Here is a 19,680-nt window from a genome sequence, read left to right on the forward strand (position 1 = left end):
GATAAATAGCGCCTCCTTCCCGTCATAATAGACTGGAGGTGAGGCTTTCCTAAATAAAAAAAGAAGGAACGGAAATATATCTGAAGGCAATGCAAAACGTAAAAAAACTCCGCACAGTAACCCTAAAAGACCGTACAAAGTAGAGGAAAAAAATAGAATAAAAAAGGAATTGGATATAAATCAGATACGAGAATGTTTTCATTAGCACGCAGCGATTTAAAGAGCCGAGCTGCGTTTGTTTACATTACGATTTCCCCTCTCCCCAGCCACAGCTGACAAGCAAAATACCAAAAACAGCCAGAATATAAACAATCTGAAGGTCAGAATACTAAAACTACGTTCAGTTTAAATGTAATGGACACAGAGTGCCATCTAGTGGCTATTAAAAATTGTTTCAGCTTAAAATGCATATCTGCACTGCCCGTTCACTTGCCCAGTTCTCCAGGAGTGCACGGGTGAACCGCCCGGGCCTCACATGCGTCCGTACGAAATGCATATATGATTCGCCCGTCGCGAAGAGGTTAAGGAGACGTTCCCAACGGAGTCAGGTGGATATATGCAATTAAATCTTCCTGTAAGTGTCTTAATGTGATCTCCCTAGCTATAGTTCATTAAAAGATTTTACTTTATGCACAGGCGGTTATATAAGGTTGCGTAGATGACAATCAAGACAGTTTCTGGCCGCTTGTTATGTAATGGAACATCGAATAATTAATTAACAGTTCACTATTTTAATTCGATTATGCTATTGGTATTGCTAAGTTTTCGTATACGTATGACTATAGCAATAAGGAATTAATATTTGTATATTTGTGCTTTATCTACAGCAATCTAATTCTATGAGTGATTAAAGTGTACTAAAGCGAAACTGGAGTCAGTTGCTGGACGTCTTCTTGCTGATATGTTAGTTACATCAAACTCGAAAAGCAGCTTTTAATAAAAAGTAGTAAATTTAAATTTAAATTTTTATACAGGCCTTCTACGAAAAATATTCTGTTTACTTTGTTGTTTCTTATCTTACTAGAAATATTTTAGATAAAGCTATATCTTGAAACAAAATGCGTCTACAAGATTAAGTTCATACAAACTCGAAATATGAAGAGAACAACATTTTTACTCTTTAAACTTCAATATAATATCCTTCATACATACAAACTCCTGGAAACTTGATACAGCTGCTTAATTAGATAGCAGAACTCAAATCGGGGGGTACTTTATTGTCTTTGATTACGATTTTCTGCATTTTTTCAGTGCTATTAAATAATGATTTTTGAACTGGGACTTTAGAGAAGTTTGAATGTCATCTTATGCACTCAAATAGATCTAAACACCTTAAGAAGAAGACATCGTATATTTCATTGTCGCGATGATTAGAAAAATACTTATTCTGTGCTTAAAGACAGTTATTCTTTATTATTTTCTCTCTTCGAATTCGGGAAAAAACATTAAAAAAACCTGAAAGTTTCAGATTTTAAATTACGTCCAGAAGGGCGTTTTTTTAATGTGAGTTACCTTTATTTATTAAATATCATGTTCTACGTACTCAAACCATAAAAGTCAGTTCAACAGCAATATCGTCAAATAATTTTAAAATGAGCATATCTTTAAAATTTCCGATACAGAGTCTCGTGCGCTAGAGATAAAAATGTTTTTTTATTTTTTCCGTACATTGCTCGCTTTGGAATCGTTTAGTTTGTTAATCAAAAATTCGTTGAAGTGTTTCAAAATATGAAATATATAATAAAACAAATTTTATATTCCAAATTAGGACTTCCATATGCCCATATTCTATAGAAGATTACGTTATTCAAATTTTGATGGCTCTAGGTACTGTCATTTTATCACAATACGAGAAACATACATACATACATACATACATACATACATACATACATACATACATACATACATACATACATACATATTATTCATTATTTAATTTCTTTAAATATGATACAGGGCTCTAATATTTGGTAAATAATTTGAAAAGTGATTCGCCGTCAACGTAAAATGCAAAAACGAAATTAATATAATTAATTCAGGGCAACTTGTCTCTTTGAACAAAAATTATTTTTATTACTTAATCGTTCAATATTTGGATGCAACAGTAATAAAGACTATATATTTTATCAACGGGTCTAAATCGTAAAATTTCCTTATCATCTATACAAATAAGTATTAATTCCGATAACAATTCGAAACAATTTAACAACTGCTATAAAAATGCAATTTATTCATAGTTCAAAAGTTGAGCAGGAACCAGGTTCATAAGGGCCTTCAAGAATATCTTTTTTATTTTCATATTGTGATAATAATTCTGTGTCGCATCAAATACAGTTAGTTTAATAGCATGAAAAATTCTAAAAGGCTCATGAAATAATCAAAAATACATAAATTATCTAATACAGATTGTGCAAAAATGTTTTTCATTTTAATATTCAAAATATTTAAGCTTAAATAACATCAAAGCAAAAGCACAAATGGAAGTATGCGTAAAAATGCATTACAAATCTATTTTCGCCTACAGGCACATTAATGGGTGTTTACATGCCTTAAAATATACCATGATCTAGTCGTAGAAAACCAACAAAAAGGGTGGAACGGATGTGGAGCCGGTTTTATGAATGAGCAAAATACGGTATAATTTATTTCATTATACAAAGGATATGAAAAAATGCTCATATCAGTTTTTCCTATTTGTTTCACTATTTTGAGAAAATATTGTGCTTACCTTACGGTCAATGTTGCCTGCTGAAACATATTTTTACAGCTAATTAGCATCGAAATTTAATCAAATTTAGAATTACAACAATCGGAGTAGTGTTCAGCATTTAATGTTTAAGAGAATCACGCAACTTTTGAGAGTTTTTCAACGATGTTATGTATTATCAATATATTTCTTCTATAAACATCGATTATAATACAACTACTGTGCTCTTACTAACATTATGTACGGAATGTCTAAAAATAGAATTTTTGAGAGTTTTTCAACGATGTTATGTATTATCAATATATTTCTTCTATAAACATCGATTATAATACAACTACTGTGCTCTTACGAACATTATGTACGGAATATCTAAAAATACCTTATTTTGCCCCTATTTAAATATACTGTGATGTTATATATTTCCATACACGTGTAAATAAGAAATTTAAATACAAAATCCAGAAAAGACGAGATAAAGTAAGCATTTACAAAGAATTCCCCACCCAGTTCATGAAATGAATTCTTACAGGGAAAACATAACGACGAAAGGAAGTGGGCACGTTTTTTTAAAAATGTTTTAAAACTTAGTTTATTTTTTTTTAACCAGGTTTTTCAGGTTTTATTCTGAAATCCCGTATGATAGATGTAGTACGTAACTAGGTAAATGTTTTTTCGATACCATGAGGATCACCGGTGATTTTACTGTTTGATGCGTAAAAATTCTTCTTTTTTTAGCGCCAAGAAGGAATATTAATGCGTTTAGTTAGCGATAAAACCCTGCCGGTTACAAATAAAGACCCGAAAGTTATTTTATTTTATTATTAAAAAGTTATTTAAAATCGCAAAAATTAAACCCAAAAGTCCGTTAACATTTTAAAATTCAATATTTCAATGAATAATGTAGGCAGAGAGGTAAAAATTGACACACATGCTTGAAATGCTATGGGGGTTTATTGGAAGCAAAAAAAAAGTGCTTAAAACGGTCAGAAAATAGCTCTTCATTTGATAACAAAAGCCATAATTAGCGTAACAATTGGGTTTTTAGCAAAGGTTATGTTCTTTATAACAAATTTTCAACTTGTAGGCCGTCATTCATCAGCAATATATGTATTCGAAAGACAATGTTGTGAACAGTGCCTGCAGTTATAATGAGAAATTGCATATCTGTAGGTATGATGAGAAATTGCCGTCGCATGTTGTTTTTTCCATCCCTAATGAGGTCAGACGATCGCGGTAGACTTGCGATTTCAGGTAAGCCCCCAAACAATAATTACACGGATTGAGATCTGGTGGCCTGAGAGGCCAAACATGACGCAAGTGGCGGCTCAGTACGCGATCCTTACCAAACGATGTGTGCAAGGGATCTTTCATACGTGTAGTAAGATGGGGTGGAGCACCATCCTGTATAAAATGCATACCTGCCAACAGGTGTTTATCAGCCATACTAGGGATGATGCGATTCTGTAACATATCAGAGTACCTAGCTCCTGTCACTCTGACAGTCTGAATAGCAGAACCACGTACTTCATCGAAGAAAAAGAGTCTGATTACGACTGATCCGATAAACCCACATCAAACTGTAACCAACATCCAGAGGTGAGGATAGAAAAGTGACTAAGTCATGAAGGGACTAATTCCCATTCTCACTACAGCTCATTTCATACACGATTCTCAAGCAGCGTCACTGTCATTTTGCTGCACAATGGCCATATATTGGCTTTTTTTTTTTTTTTTCATTTTTTTCCAATAAAACCCTATGTCATTTCAAGCATGTGTGTCAATTTTTACATGTCTAGCTATATTAGTCCGTGAATTATTTAATTTTCAAATGTTAACGGATTTTTTATCACCCAGTAATTAAGAAATATATTGTAATAGGCTTTAGTTACATCAGAGAAGGTTTTATTTTCTTAAGAAAGAAATTTCTTAAGAAAAGCGAACATGATATTTTCACTGAACAATTTCACTGAACATTTCATGATATTTTCACTGAACAATACATTCACAGTAGTGATATAAAATTAATCCATTGAAATCCGGTAGATATTTTAAAGATATATAAAGAAAGTACACTGTGAATATGAATATTGCCCAGTGCTCTAGTGTACTGACTTGTGAGGACTGTATTGCAACTAAAGCCTGCAGAGAACAATTTTTCAAAAAGTCTAATTCGGGAATTTAAGAAATCTTTGATTTAGTGCATACTGATCTTTGTTAATCACGAAAATTGTAACTCCAGGTGGTACCAATTATGTCCTAACACTAATTGATGATTTCAGTAAATACACTACATTACATCTTCTGAAGCGTAAAGCAAAAAAAGCAAGGACGTATCACTTATTTCATCAAACAAGCTTTTACTCAAATATATGGTAAAGCACCAGAATGATTGAGGTCTGATCGAGGCGAAGAATATGTGAGCAAATACTTTGAAAAATTACTAAAGGAAAATATAATACATGAGAAAAACTGTCGCATATGCTATTTAACAAAACAGAGACACTGAAAAGAAAGAACTAAATATGACCAGAGCGAGGTTAAAAGGAGCTAATCTTTCAAAGAAGTGTTGCGGTGAAGTTGTTATGGCAACAAATTACCTACAAAATAAAATACGGCGGAAAGAACTTAAAGTTACACTTTGTAAGAAATGGCATAAGAAAAAATCATCCATTAGCACATATATAGCATTTATGCAAGCATTTGGTACACCGGTATATGTACCTACATCAAACAAGAAGCAAAAACTGGATTATTTTTCTGTTAAACGGTATCATGGTTGGATATAAAAAAAGGACTGGAATCCGTTTCTTGGGTACCAGTACCGAGAGTAATAATAATCAGTTGGGATGGGATATTTATACCAAAAAACGTTATCCTGAAGTAAAGCAGAGAAAGTTGTAACTCCTTTAACGAAAATTAAAAAAAAAAGCAGAGAATTCTCAAAATACTGAACCGCCTGATAGAACAACGTCACTTCATTCACAGCACAAAGGAAGAAGCAGACCTAACCTAATGTCATGAAACTTGATAGGATGTTAACAAAAGAAATGGAAACAACCACAAATGGCGAAATGCAAGATGAGATTAATGCTTTAAAGGTGAATGACATATGAATATTGACAAATGCTTCTGAAGGTGAAGCCATGATTAGCTGCATGTGAATATACGAGACCAGTGTATATAAGACCTCGTATAAGACCAAATGAGATAATGAAAGAAGTATTTCCCTTGATAAGTTGATTGCTCAAGGATAATAGCAGAAATATGGACACTGATTTGATGAAATGTTTACTCCTGTGTTCAAACAAGGTACTTTGAGAATGTTTCTTATTTTACCAGGAAAAAGAAAAATGGCAGTACCAATGATATGATATCCAATCAATAAATTTAAATGGACACTTAGTGCATGATGTATAACATGAAGCAAGTTTGAAAACAGAAGAAGAGTGAAGAGAGTAATAAAATTTTTGAATTTGAAGGGAGTAACAAAAGTAAAGTTTGCATGTTTGAAGAACTTGTAAGAAATAAATTAAGGAGCATAAGAATGGAACACAAAATTAAATGAAATTAAGTAAAGGATTTCATCGAACATGATCCTCGTTTATATACTAGAGAGGATAAAAAAGGGCTTGCTTATAGTATTGTATATATGGATGGCATGACCGCTGCAGAGCACAGAAAACGTTAAAAAATATTGGATAACATTTCACTGTGAAAAATTTAGAAAATCTCCATAACTATTTAGGTATAATTTTAAATGTGATAATGATGGAATCTTATACAGAGTCCAATCAAGCTACATTTCGAAAAAGCTGAAACAAAAACACGTGAGTGCAGTAAGTTTTTTAATTTATCTTTTATTTGCGAGCCCTTTGCTTTCGTTTCCTTAAAACAAATAAATTAATTCTGTGTTAAAATTAAAGGAATTTGAAGGATGATTGAAAGCACGAATAAATGTCACAAATTATGAAGAGAAACTACCTCGTGATGCTTTTGTAAAATGTAAGTGAAGAACTCAACGATGAAGAATTAAAAGTACTTTTTAGTCTGTTGTCCAGGAACATGGGACATGGAAGAAGTTTGGCAACAGGGAGATAAATGGATGCATATAATTTAATTTCATATTACGCATGAGATAAAAATAAATAATTTTCGGGATTTCGTTGAAATGGCTTTAACGGAAAATTGCATAACAAAATTCTTACTAAGAAAGCTAAAATTATTATGCAGACTATTGCTGTCAAATTGCTGAAGCTCGTTACTTGACTCTTGCTAAAGCTCCTTGAGAAACATTTTCGCAAGCAGAGTTTTGACTACATATTTCAAATTTCATGACAATCTGCTTAGGCGGAAAGATTTTAAGATAATTTAATTTGAAACCTTATGTAGGAAACATTTTTCATAAACTATTGCAAAGCTTTAGAACATAGGTGTCTGAAGTGCCGCCGCATGCGACCCAAACGCAAATTATAAAATTATTTAAATTTACACATTTTTATTAAAAAATAAATGTTTGAATTTGATTCATATATAATCGATTCGTTGGCATTTATTTTAAAATAAAAATTTAAATAAAAACATTTTAGTATGTCACGATGTATTAAATGCAAAGTGACATTCAACTGAAAGAAAAATTTGAAAATGTTTCTTTTTACTCGAGTTTTATAAAGATTACCTACCCCGCGATAAATATCCTAATTTTCACAGTCATGCTTTATTAATGTCTTCAGCTTTTGGCAGTACTTATAATTGTGAACAATTATTTTCAAAAATGAAGCATACAAAAAACAAAAATAGGACAAAGATCGCTGACAAATATCTTGAAAATGCATTAAGAATTGCAACCTCGGCTATTGAACCCCATATCCATTTGCTTGTTCAAAACAAAAAGCAAATTCATCCATCTCATTAATTTGAATTTTTTCCATTTTTATGAAATCCAAACTAAATGAAACGAAACTTTTACAAATTAATAATAAATATGTACCTATACATATCTAGATAAAATTTAAACATTAATAATAAAAAGAATTTATTTTAATAAAACAACATAGGGTTGATTTTTTTTTCAATTTTTTAAAAAATATTTCGCCCCGCAAATGTGTAGTCCCGCAAATGTTTTTCCTTTGCAATGCGGCACTCAAACAGTCATAGTTTAGACACCCTATCAGGACTTGTATTTCTCCTACTCTGCTTGGCGAACATGACATGTCCTGACTATACAGTGTGTTTGACTACAAACTATGTCCTATGGAGTGTAGGAAAGACGAAAAGATGAGAAGGATTTAATTACCCTTTATTTTCAATGATATTACTGGCGCTCCCGCACTTCGAGATACACTTGTGGTCTGAACGTAAAAATATGGGAACTTAAAAATAAAAGTTAACTTTGAAAACTGTACACAAATGACTAACACTAAGACTGGCCTTTTAAATTATTACGTATGTAGTACGCAAACTGCGGAAAACTACAATACGTCTTTAGCCTTTCAAGAGGACTCAAACCTCTGGCCCTTAAAGGCGAACAACAACTGATTGCAAGCTCGCGTGAAGTATAGTGGCAAGATGGCTCACTTTCTCCCCATCTAACTCTGCTCTTGGCAAAAAACCACTACTTAAATACTTAAGCGTTAGCAAGTACAATTTGCATAAACAATTTAAAGCGTGTATTCTGGCCGGAAGTGGAAAATAAAAGATGATAGTAAAGTTTTAAAATACAATAAACGTTAGTAAAACATAAGATCCTCACAACCCATGCTTTAGAACCTATTAAAAATCAATAGACATGAAAGAAGGAAGTAACAGGTGGCTACTTCTGGCATAAATTGATTTGGTTTATTTGATTACGGCAAAAGGAATATCTGTCTAAGGAGAGGGATAGATACCTTCGTAGAGGATTTTCTAAAGGAAACTGGCTCGTATCCGAGTTACACACGAGTAAACTTGGTAGCGATATTTTGAGTAACTTTATTGTTCGGTCGCTGGTGGACCTCTGATATGAACTGCACCATAGGAATAAATTTACGCTTTTTTAGCGATATTTTGTATTCTTTTAACTTTTTTAATTTTTAGAATTATTTTGTTTATGCCAAACTATTTATATTTTCTGATTTTGTAAAACGTAAATCATTTAATAATAATCTGATATTTTTTTAATAATATAAAGTATGAGGCCCTTTGTTGAAATTTTCGTAGCATATCATTGGTTTTGTGTATTATGACGGGGGAGAGATATCTGATAACAAAATTTCAATAAAATATTGTCCTTATAAAGATGCGTAAAAGCTATAAAATTAAACAGTCATCCAAATATAGAACTGAAATCAAACGAAGTGGAGTGAGCCCATTTTCAAAGCAATCATGCCTCCTCAAATCTGGAACACTGAGATATGAAACTTTTTTTCTGTGAACTAATGCAGCATTAAGACATATGTTTCTGTAATAAATAATGTGGGACCACTCGTGTCGGCTACTTCATGTAGATTCTATCTAAAAGGATAGTATTTCTCAGAATATAAATGAACATCACCAATAGTCTTGTACTGTAAGAAAATCACCTCCGCAGAACAAATTCGCCTATTATAGTGGTGCTTCTGAGCGATTACGTTATAATATGCAGGCAGTTTAAAAATACGATTGAATATGTCGTGTTATAAGGTATTTCTCCCGCCTTCTTAGCAAACCTTCGTGGTGTAATGACCAGCATACTCGGTGCGTATACGAGTCCCGGCGAAGGCACTGCATATTTCTTCAGTTTCCTGACATTGAAAAATCCTGACTAGTCTACAGTGGTGCCCGAACTAAAAAGGCAGTGGATGATGATTTGTCACCACCAGGATTTGGTGACTGTTCGAGAGTCCCGGCGAGGACATTGCTCATTTTCCATATCTCCTGCTTCAAAAAATCCGAATGACTGTATAGTGTTAACTGTTTTAAATAACTTTATTGGGGTTTACTTTTCAGACAAAGTGTTTGCCCCATTCTTGCCGAAATGGCAGTTAGCCCGCTTAATCTATAAGAACGTATAACTCAGGAGCAGGACCAATAATTTACTGCTTTAGTCACATGGTCTTAAGAACAATCTAGGGCCGAGTTTCTTAAACTGTGAGGGGCGACCCACAAGGAGGTCGCCAAAAATTTTAGCAGTTTTGATATTTCTTTAAATTATTATAATAATTTTACAAATATAAAATATTTTTACACAATGTATCTGAAAATAGATAAAAATAAGATAATACAGATAAAGAAAAAACGAAAACGTTTCGACGCATTCTTTTTATAATATAATCATTCATTTTACTTGCTTTGCACGTGACGCTGCCATTTCGTCTGTTACTTATTTTAAATTTTCATATTGTTCTATGTCTTAAAACTAGAAATTAAAGTTTATGACCTAAAACTGCGATAGTATATTACAGTACAAGTGAAAAGATTGACAGTTTCACACACGTGTGTGTCCGATTTGCGCAATGCTTACGGGGTCCTGGGGTACCGAAAAAAATCTCAGTGATAAAAAGGGGTCGCAACTGAAAAAGGTTTAAGAAGCCCTGATTTAGGACACATAGTTCTTTTCAATGAATTTATCTATTAAGTCAATTTTCCCACGCTATTTCTTCTAGCCAGTTTCAGTTTCCTTTTTAAGGAGAAGATTTTATTCTCAGTTTTGAGAAGACTATTTGCTGTTAGTTTTATTATCCTATCATGAAACTATCTTAGTTTAATTTTAATTGAATGGTATGTCATGAGTTTTGTATTATGCAAATAAAACAAACACTATCTTTGTTTAATTTTAGTACAGTAAAAACAAAAGGAAGGTTATACTCAAGGAAATAAAAACTCAAGGAATACTAAAATACTCAAGGAAATAAAAAATAATTTTAGTGTTCTTCATCAAAAAATTAGATTTGTAATTTATTTTACGGAAGTAAAGATATATGTTTGAATTGTATGATTTTTATCCAAATAAATGCAAATAGCGAAAAATATTACCTCATTCGTATTATTTCAAATATGTATTTATTTAGCTCACAGAAAAAAATCCAAATTATCCAGAATTTTTGATTATCCAGATGAGTTTTCGTCTCCTCAACTCTATCGTGCTACTTCAGAGAGCTACTATACCATATTCAGTCATTCTTTGACCTTCTTATGACTTCCTTTATTTCAATTTTATTGCTTCTTTTTGTTTAATCAGTTCTCGGTTATCAGTAAGCGCTCATCACTTCAGTCTGGGTAATCACACAAACTCGACTTCGTTTACTCTTTTATCATATATTTCAAGCAAATGATAAAACCATCCTACCCAAAGTAAATTAATAGATAACATAGTATGGGATGTTTTCAGGAAAATTCAAGGTGTTCTGTTGAATATTGCTAACAGCTTAAAAGTTAAAAACTTTTAAACTTGAGTAATTTCAGTAACTAGAAGAATAAAATTAATTCAGTATCGTTTCTCGAAAACTAAAAAATCTGATGTGGACACTACATGACATTCTATAAAGTATTTCTCCCGCCTTCTTAGCATGCTTTCGTGGTGTAGTGGTCAGCATGTTCGACGCGTATTTGAGAGGGCCGAGGTTCGAGTCCCGGCAAGGGCATTGCTCATTTTTCATCTGTCCTGCTTCGAAATAACCTAATGTCTCTACAATCCTTTCACGGTCTTTAAAATTTAAACATTTTTGCTGCACATCATTTAAACTTATTTCCTCGAATTATTCTAACTTAATCAACCAACCCCTCAAGGAAAGTTGAAAATAACATCAGAAACTGCATATTTTGAATTAAATAGCTCGGTCAATTTTTGTCATTTGGAAGTCAAACTTCTTATATTTTATTTGCTTAAGGTCTACGCAGGTATTCAATCTACTACGAGCTACGTGCAGCTTATTTTCTTCGTATTGAAAAAGACTCATGTAGCAACTTGCTTTGCACGTGAAATGTCCATACCATTCATTCCAGGACCGAATCTATATAATGTTGAATCATTAGATTTCCAGTAAGGAGCACTAAATATTCCACCTACCATACATTAAAACTGACCACACGTTTATTCCAGGTGAAAGACTGATATATAGTTCTCTTGTGAAGGCTGGTGATTTCATTGGCATATGGGCTCTATACTAATTTGCGACCACCATTACTTCTTGAGAGAAGCCAGTCTCATCGCTGAAATAGGTTAGTTTTCAATTCTAGCCTCTGTTGCCGCCTGCATGTATACACCATGATACCCTTTGAAAATTATAACTATTGGAAGTCAATGGAATAATTATCATTGGTTATCTGGCTTGTAACTTAGTATCATGCAAGCATTTTCTGATGGTTTGTATATATGTACACTGTTGGACCTTCTGATCTCTCTCGGAAAACAGTGAGGATCACAATGTTATTCTTTTAATCCGATGATCCATCTGGGCAGACTCACTTCTTGCCACGGCTTGACGTTGAAAAATGTTTATATTTCAATCTAAAAGTTTAGCGATAAACCAGAGTCTTCGAGTTTAAGAAGAACTCAAAAAATACACACACATTTATTTAGATTTAAATAAATTTTTAACGTATTTTTATAAATTAAACAACAAAATGTACGTAAAATATTGATAAAAACAGAACTTGCGTAAAAACAGTTTTTTATACCCATAAACCAAAACTGAATATATAAGAGCTACATAAAAGGTCGGTTGCATCCTCCCTGAAACTATAAAATTCACCGCCAGAGGGAGAATTCTTTCCTGATTGATTAGTAATTTAGAAGACAAACAACAAAAAGTTAATTTGACCAATGTAAATCAAACCACACTGGCAAGGACTCCTCTAAATGCCCCAGAAATTCATATGCGGAATGGGATTCTTGAGTGTGGAACTCGGAATTTTATTGATAGGAGAATGAACGACCCTGAAGTTACACTTCTGCAAAATACATGCAATTTTTATAGCTAATTGATGGAAGGAAAGGAATGACAACAGAATTTTTATAATCTCCTGGTGTGCTTAGAGGAGAATTTTTTAGCTGCTTGTTTAATAAATGTTGGATGAAAAGCTCCTGTCAATAGCTACTGCTTTTAAATAACTTAGTTCTTGATCAAGAGACAGTTTGATGGAGCAAACTTGTAGTGCACAGAAAACATAGGACGGTACAGGTCAGTTCAACGCCAACATTTCGACGCCAACGGTTCGACGCCAGCGTTTCGACGCATGGTCAATTCGAAACGAGTCGTTTCGACGCGGGGTCAGTTCGACGCCATACTTTTTTTGCTTTTGTTTGACGCCATATTTTTCGTATTTTTATTTATTTTTAGAATAAGTTTGCATCATCATTCAAATAAATTTGGTGTCATCATCGTTTGGTATTTCACACCCCCACATTATGGGAATTCATAGATGGTCTCAGGCGTGTTCAAAAATCAATTGATCAAAGTTATGAACAAATTTGTACCTGGAGATGAACCGCTGCACAAGCGGAATAGGTATCTGCGAGCTGATACGAGAATTAATGTAATAGTTGAAGATTTTTAAAATCGAGAAATAATGGAATACCTGAAAGGTGTGGCGCATAATTTTGCAATGGATTAGTATAATAACAGTTCTGTGATGTAATCTTATTTATCACTAATCTTGTTTATGTGTAATCTCATTTATCTGTAATTATATTTGTCTGCAATATAATATAACTACTTTGTAACCATATGTTTATTTACCATTTGTGTATTTTGCCTTTTTGATGCTGTTTTATGAAATAAATAAATTAAAATAAAATCTCTCTCATGTCCCGTGGCCTTGACGTTGGCGAGAGGGCTTCTCAATAATCTGGGACACACAGAGTAGCCTTGAATTTAACTTTCTTTTGCAAGGAAAACGGTTTGGAAAAAGATAGTCGTCTTTAGAATTCAGTAAGCTTACGTTTTGTTCAATTTTTGTTTCAAATAGGTTTTCAGTGTTTAGCTGTTTAAGACTCAGATTAGATTAGATATTTTTTATAGAAATCTCTTCTGAAAAGATTTTCATTCCCTTGGTATTAAAAGTTTAGGATCGCATAATCGGGGACCTCCCAATTTTTGAGTATTGTTTAAACGACAATTTGATTTAAAGTATATTTGTTTTATTCTTTGATTTATAATTGCTTTTCAATGTTGGATTTACATATAATGTTATTTGACCAATTTGTTTTTTTTTTAATTGTCAGTTTGCATAATGTAAAGTTTTATTGTTTTTTTAGTAGTCAATTTGGCACAAAGTAATGTTTTATTCTTTTTTCCAAGCGTTTCGAAAGCGTGCAGGGAAAATTCTGGATGCATTTGAGATTCGATTTTTCGGTTTTTAATGAATTTTAATGTCTTAAATGAAAATTTAATCGAATATGTTTTTGGTTTTTAATCTCAAATGAACCAAAAGAACGAAACATGTATTCGAAACATATTAATCGACTTTTATGAAACTTTAATTCAATTTCCCTTGATGAGTTCTGAATTAAAGTTTTAGTAAAAGGAGATTAATTTTTATAATTTTGAATATTTTTTCCTTTTTGCATTTTTATTTTTCGACTTTGTTCTACTGATGAATTCTTGTTCAGTTTTGATATATTTAGATACACGGTTAAACCTCTTATCCACGGTTGCAATTATTAATATTGTTGAGGAATTGCCTTGCTTTGATCCCAGTTTAATTTTAACTTTAGATGCTTTAAGTTTAATTTGCTTCCATCCCGCAGCTAATGCGCAGGACTAGTTAAAATATGTTTTTAATTTTTAGTCTATGTTTCTTAATATATATTATATGTGTATATACAGGTTGGTCATAAAAAAAGACCCCGATATATAAACACCTTGCAGCCTATCCGCTGTACCAATAGAAATGAAATTTCAGATATAATTAGTTGAAGGTATGCGCTCGAAATTGTGATGATTTAAAACAATAGAGCTCTTACGGTTACGGTTACAGTGAACAAATTCGAATGGCAACATCCATTTTTTTTTTCCTGAGCAAACTGATCAGCGAACTGAAAAACTAATTCTTACAAATCTTGTAGATTTGATGTGCCTACCTTAGATTTCAGATATCTGCAGAACCAGAAATACATCGCAATTAGATCGAAAGGCCGCGGTGTTCGAAAAATCGTAAATTTAGGGAGATTATTCTATCTTGAAACGTTTTACGCGTTGTAAACTTGTGATTTTAAAAAACGTGTTTTTTTTTTTTTTTTTTTTTTTGTCTTCCCTCATGTGTTAAGCTTTTCTTTACGAATGTTTTACGCTGACGCGTTTCATCATTCCAACGCCATTTACGGTTTTTCACTGCTCTGATCAATTTGTGCAAGAAAAACGTGGATGTTGCCACTCGAAAATATGAAATCAATTAATTCTTTAACTTGAGAAATAACTTAATAACTCGAAAAGACTGTTGCTTAGATGACGACTGGTGTGAAAATCACAACTGGTTTGATGGTTAAAACATTCTTTTTTATTTTGCACAGGAGTAATTATTCAGAAATACATTTTTGCTTAAATTGGTACAACACTATGGGTGCTAAACGAGCCTCAGAATTTATGTATATGAAGTTTACATGTTAAACAATAGACAAGGAAGGCGAAGCTAGAGAAGTGGTTTACTGAAGCACAGCAGGCATAGAAGTTCAGAGAAATTGCAGGGAAAGCGTGACGTAACATGCGGTAGAGTGATGTAAAACGGTCGATGAGCCGAAAAAATCTTTGTGTTAATTCTGAGCAGCGACTGAGCTAAAGAAGTCGCAGTGCAGAGAAATTGCAGGGAAAGAATGACGTAACATGAGGCAGTGGGACGCAAATTCGTGCAATGCGTATCTTCGAAGTGGGATGTGTTTAATTAAATTTTATGAATTTTGGAGATCTATTGCTAATTGTTTTCAATTAAGTTTAATAGTTTTCTTTCATATTATATATATATATATATATGTGTGTGTGTGTGTGTCGAGGGGAAAAGATGGGAGCACGAAACGAAGTTTAGAACTATACAAATTTATTACTAAACTATTGTGATGAATTAGAAAACTGGTAAGACATAACATTAACATAGTTGCTGGCAAGCCCCACAAGAATGACGCAGTCCATAAACACAGAGATTTACGAAGTCCTCGTAGTTAATCATTTCGGGAGCACATTTTAGGTATTCACAAACGCTGGCGGGACACTATTATAACTGGTAGACTACACTCCTCGATGGCTCATCAATGGGATTCTCCGACTTGCGGTCTAAGCCCGTCTGCTTCGGCCTCAGAGCGCGTCTGCTCTTGTCCACGGCTAATGCATATCTGAACTTCTTCGCTGCACTAGTAGCAAACTGGAGTGATACTGACGTCAGATGTATATATTAATATTCCACGGATTCAGCATCATTAAATTAGTTTATTAAGTTTTATTACAATTATTAAGATTTGAAGTTATTTCTCTTTTATTCGCTTACGTATAAATGACATAACTGATATTATGTAAGCAATTGTATTTAGTTTAATTAATTCATATTTATTTCATAGTTTTCAAGTGACTGTGCAAGATGTTTCAGGCTTTATGATGAATGCTTGAAAAAAGTAGTTACAGGCTTATGGAAAGATCTGCAAATATAAAATTTAACTTTTACATGTAACTGAAGAATAAAAATGCTAATTAGTAATACGTTCATTCACTCTATATTTAGTTAAAAGTAAATTATTTTGTATTTTGAATACAAAATTTGTGCGGATATTGCAGAATGACTTAAACTATTTTTCATGTCTATTACTTATGTAATTTAGGACTTTAAAAAACAAATTTAGGTTGCAGTTTCAAAAAACAAATTGATTTTTTTTAGAGTAATGTTTAAGAGTGGAATAATTGGAAGACCGCATGCTGTTCACAGAGGAAATGTTGGATATTGCATGCAACAGGAGCGATAACATTGTCCTATGGAAAAATAGCTCCAGGAAGGTTTCGCTACAGCCAATAGGACGTCTTAAGGTTCCAAGATTTCACTAACGTATCTTTGAGTGTTCGTAGTGCCTATGATATATAGAATATGAAAGCATGAGTGAAATGAGACTCACCATGCGGTTCACCCAAGATCCATGACCACCCACGACGCTCACGCTAGTACCATTATGACATTCTAATACAGTGTTTCAGACGACATTTGTCCATTGTTGATGGCGAACGAAGGTCTGATCTTCATGAGTTCAGAGATTATATTGCGTCAATTCAAAATTCAAGCATCTTCGCTCTTAGCACCGTTATAATGTCTGTTGGAGATGGTAAAAGAAAGTTTCAGTAATAGACACAGCTGTAAACTCTCACTGCAGCAATCATTGTTAAACAGGTCTAATCAAATAAGTTACTTCCTTTATTGTTATAACATCGTTGTGGATTTTGCGATGTGATCTAAGCACCATGCATACCAAAAGCCTCTCTTCTTTTTCTGACGTAGATCTAGATAATCTAGACTCCTTCACTAAATATACTGTACCTTCTATCTTACACTGTCGCCTCACACACAAAACTATGCTAGAATTTCACTCAAGATGAGCAGTGCTCTTTTGGCTTTCAATGAAAAAAAATCTCCGATACCTTCAGTGAAAACAGAAAGAACTTTCATTTTTCCAAAATCTGCAAGCAGTTCATGATGTCTTATTTTGCATCTGTCTTTTCGCTTACTAGTAGAGCAGTGCAAATCGAGTATATTGAGGTACTGTTCGGAATTTGCTCTATGTGGCCCTCTTTTATATCCGTTTTCAGTCAATATTACATTGAGCTTCCTATTAATATGCGCAGATGAGTTTCTAGTCTTTTATATTTCAGGCAATAAACGACCCTTTGCTGAATGTTTGGCAGATCCGATCTTTTTCTTGGGGTTGCAGTTTCACTGAACAATAGTGTATTTGTGTCTATAAATAAATGTTTTAATAAGTAATTTAAAATACTTAATATAACCTTTTATTTTTAGGGTAAATTTGCTTTCAAGTAGTGCTGTGATTCATATCCGACGAACAATGTCTGAAGCTGAAAAAACTGTGCAACAGATTCAAGGAACCTATCTGAATGATGAACAGCCACCAACTGAATCTAGTACATATGTGACAGCCCGTTCTCCAGATACATGGCGAAGCACTAGTATCTCCGGTGTGGAAGATTGGTGCTCTGCACTGTCAGAAGACGGAACTACACTTGACGATTTTAAATCACTAGATGACGACTTAGCAGAAGAATACATTTCAGACGACAACTTTGAAGATCTTCCGGTCACAAATGAGCCAGAGGTCCAAGCAGTCCCAGCTCAAAGTGATAAGAAACCAGAGAGTCCCCAAGAAATGTATGCTGCTGTAAGTAGTGTCCATGAACCAAAAAAGTACACGTCCAGCATCCAACCGCTCCCTGCCAGTGAGCATGTTGTGAAAGTTTGTGACGAATCTAAACCAATAAAAGATGATTTAAAGCTTTCGACGGAAAAACAAAATGCCCCACAGTTGAAAAAAACAGAAAACTGTACACCTGGAGACACAGAAAGAGACCATTTAAAAGTTGTATCGCCAAAGACAGCAAAATTTTATGAGCCTCCTAAGTATTCTTCTACAGTCAGTAAAAGCGAAATGACTGATGTCAAAACTGAAGTAAAAAAGTCGTATGAAATTAAAACTCATATAAAAGAGGGTGGATCTACTCGTGAAAACATAGTAACTCATCAGGGTTTAGACAAGCAATCCAGTCAAGCTGGAACTCAGGACTCTAGAACGGAAAAAATTCATAAAATTGAAGTCCTAGATGATTCCAAAGGAGAAAGTCGACATGATTCATCTCTTGAGACTGCACCCGATAGTGCATTATCCAGTACCGAATCGAAGGCGAAATTATTGCAAGAAATAGAGAGTCTTAAATCTAAATACTTTAAACAGCCACCAACGCAAAGCGTATCAGAAGGTGAGGACTCGAAAACCAGATCAGAAACAATAAGTTACGGATTTTCTGCTATGCCAGGCACAAGTTCATATCAGTCATACCAGGACCAGAAGACCTCTGAGATATCTCGTGTGGTTTATTCTAAGGAAGTGACTGAAATGCATAGTATGACAAGCATATCTTTCCAACAACAATCTTTTGGGAAAAATCTGAATGAAAAGTGGCAGTGCACGGAACCTCAAGTTAAAACTATGAAAGCAATTTTACCTTCTGAGGATAAACCTGATGAATTTGAAAATAAGTTAAAAGAGGTAAGTGCGTTACATTATAATTTCCGGAGTATATTCGACAAAAAAAAAAAAAAAAAAAAAGGCTATGAGCTTTATTTATTAAATAATGATCTTGGACATATATTTATCATTATAACGATTCTTAGAAATTTTTGTTAGAAATTCTAGCTTTTTATGTTACACTCTGTATTCCACTTCGAAAAATGCTAACAATATCTTGATGAGCTAAAAACAAAAAGTTACATTCCTTTTGGAAAATTCGCGATGATATTTTAGAATGATTTACTTTATTCTGATTATGTCAAAGCACATGAGCGTTATGTGCCTAAACGAAGAATGCCTTTGTGAAGTGCATTTGAATCGAAACTGGCTCGTATTTATGTCACACTTATTTTTGTGAACAAATTAATGTTCTATTTTCTATATCAGTATCTGAAGGTGTAAATACCGAAATAGAAACATACAGTTGAAATCGTGACTAACTAAATACCAAACTGAAAATAAACTCTTAAGAGCTAGTTAAGAGATCTTAAGAGCTCTTAAGTTAATTTCAATATTTTAGTGATCGTACAAATTAAATTGCGTTGTGTGAACCGTGCCGTGAGAGGATCGGATAACAAGCAGTAAATACAAAATATAAAGGAAACACATAAATAGATATAAATGAAAACAATAAAAATAGGTTTCCAGATTAAAATATAAGTTTATTCAGATTCCTCAACATTTTTAATTAAAATTCACATCCTAGGTAATCAATACTCTATTCCTTATTTCAGTAACACATGTGAAC

At 33.3% G+C, this 19,680-nt stretch overlaps 1 protein-coding gene across 1 annotated transcript in view; it reads left to right on the forward strand.

The window, feature by feature from the left end:
* Nucleotides 1–445: 445 nt before the first annotated feature.
* LOC118183992 (uncharacterized) overlaps nucleotides 446–19,680 on the forward strand; it is a 543,427-nt gene continuing 524,192 nt past the window's right edge. The window contains exons 1-2 of the mRNA XM_085809921.1: nucleotides 446–574; nucleotides 17,651–18,911. Coding sequence (XP_085666047.1) covers nucleotides 17,697–18,911 — 1,215 coding nt within the window. The 5' untranslated portion in view covers nucleotides 446–574; nucleotides 17,651–17,696. The remainder of the gene's footprint in view (nucleotides 575–17,650; nucleotides 18,912–19,680) is intronic.

Source organism: Stegodyphus dumicola, chromosome 2, assembly GCF_044657685.1.
Source record: "Stegodyphus dumicola isolate Sdum_Otavi_A_Nest chromosome 2, ASM4465768v1".
NCBI classification, from domain to species: domain Eukaryota; kingdom Metazoa; phylum Arthropoda; class Arachnida; order Araneae; family Eresidae; genus Stegodyphus; species Stegodyphus dumicola.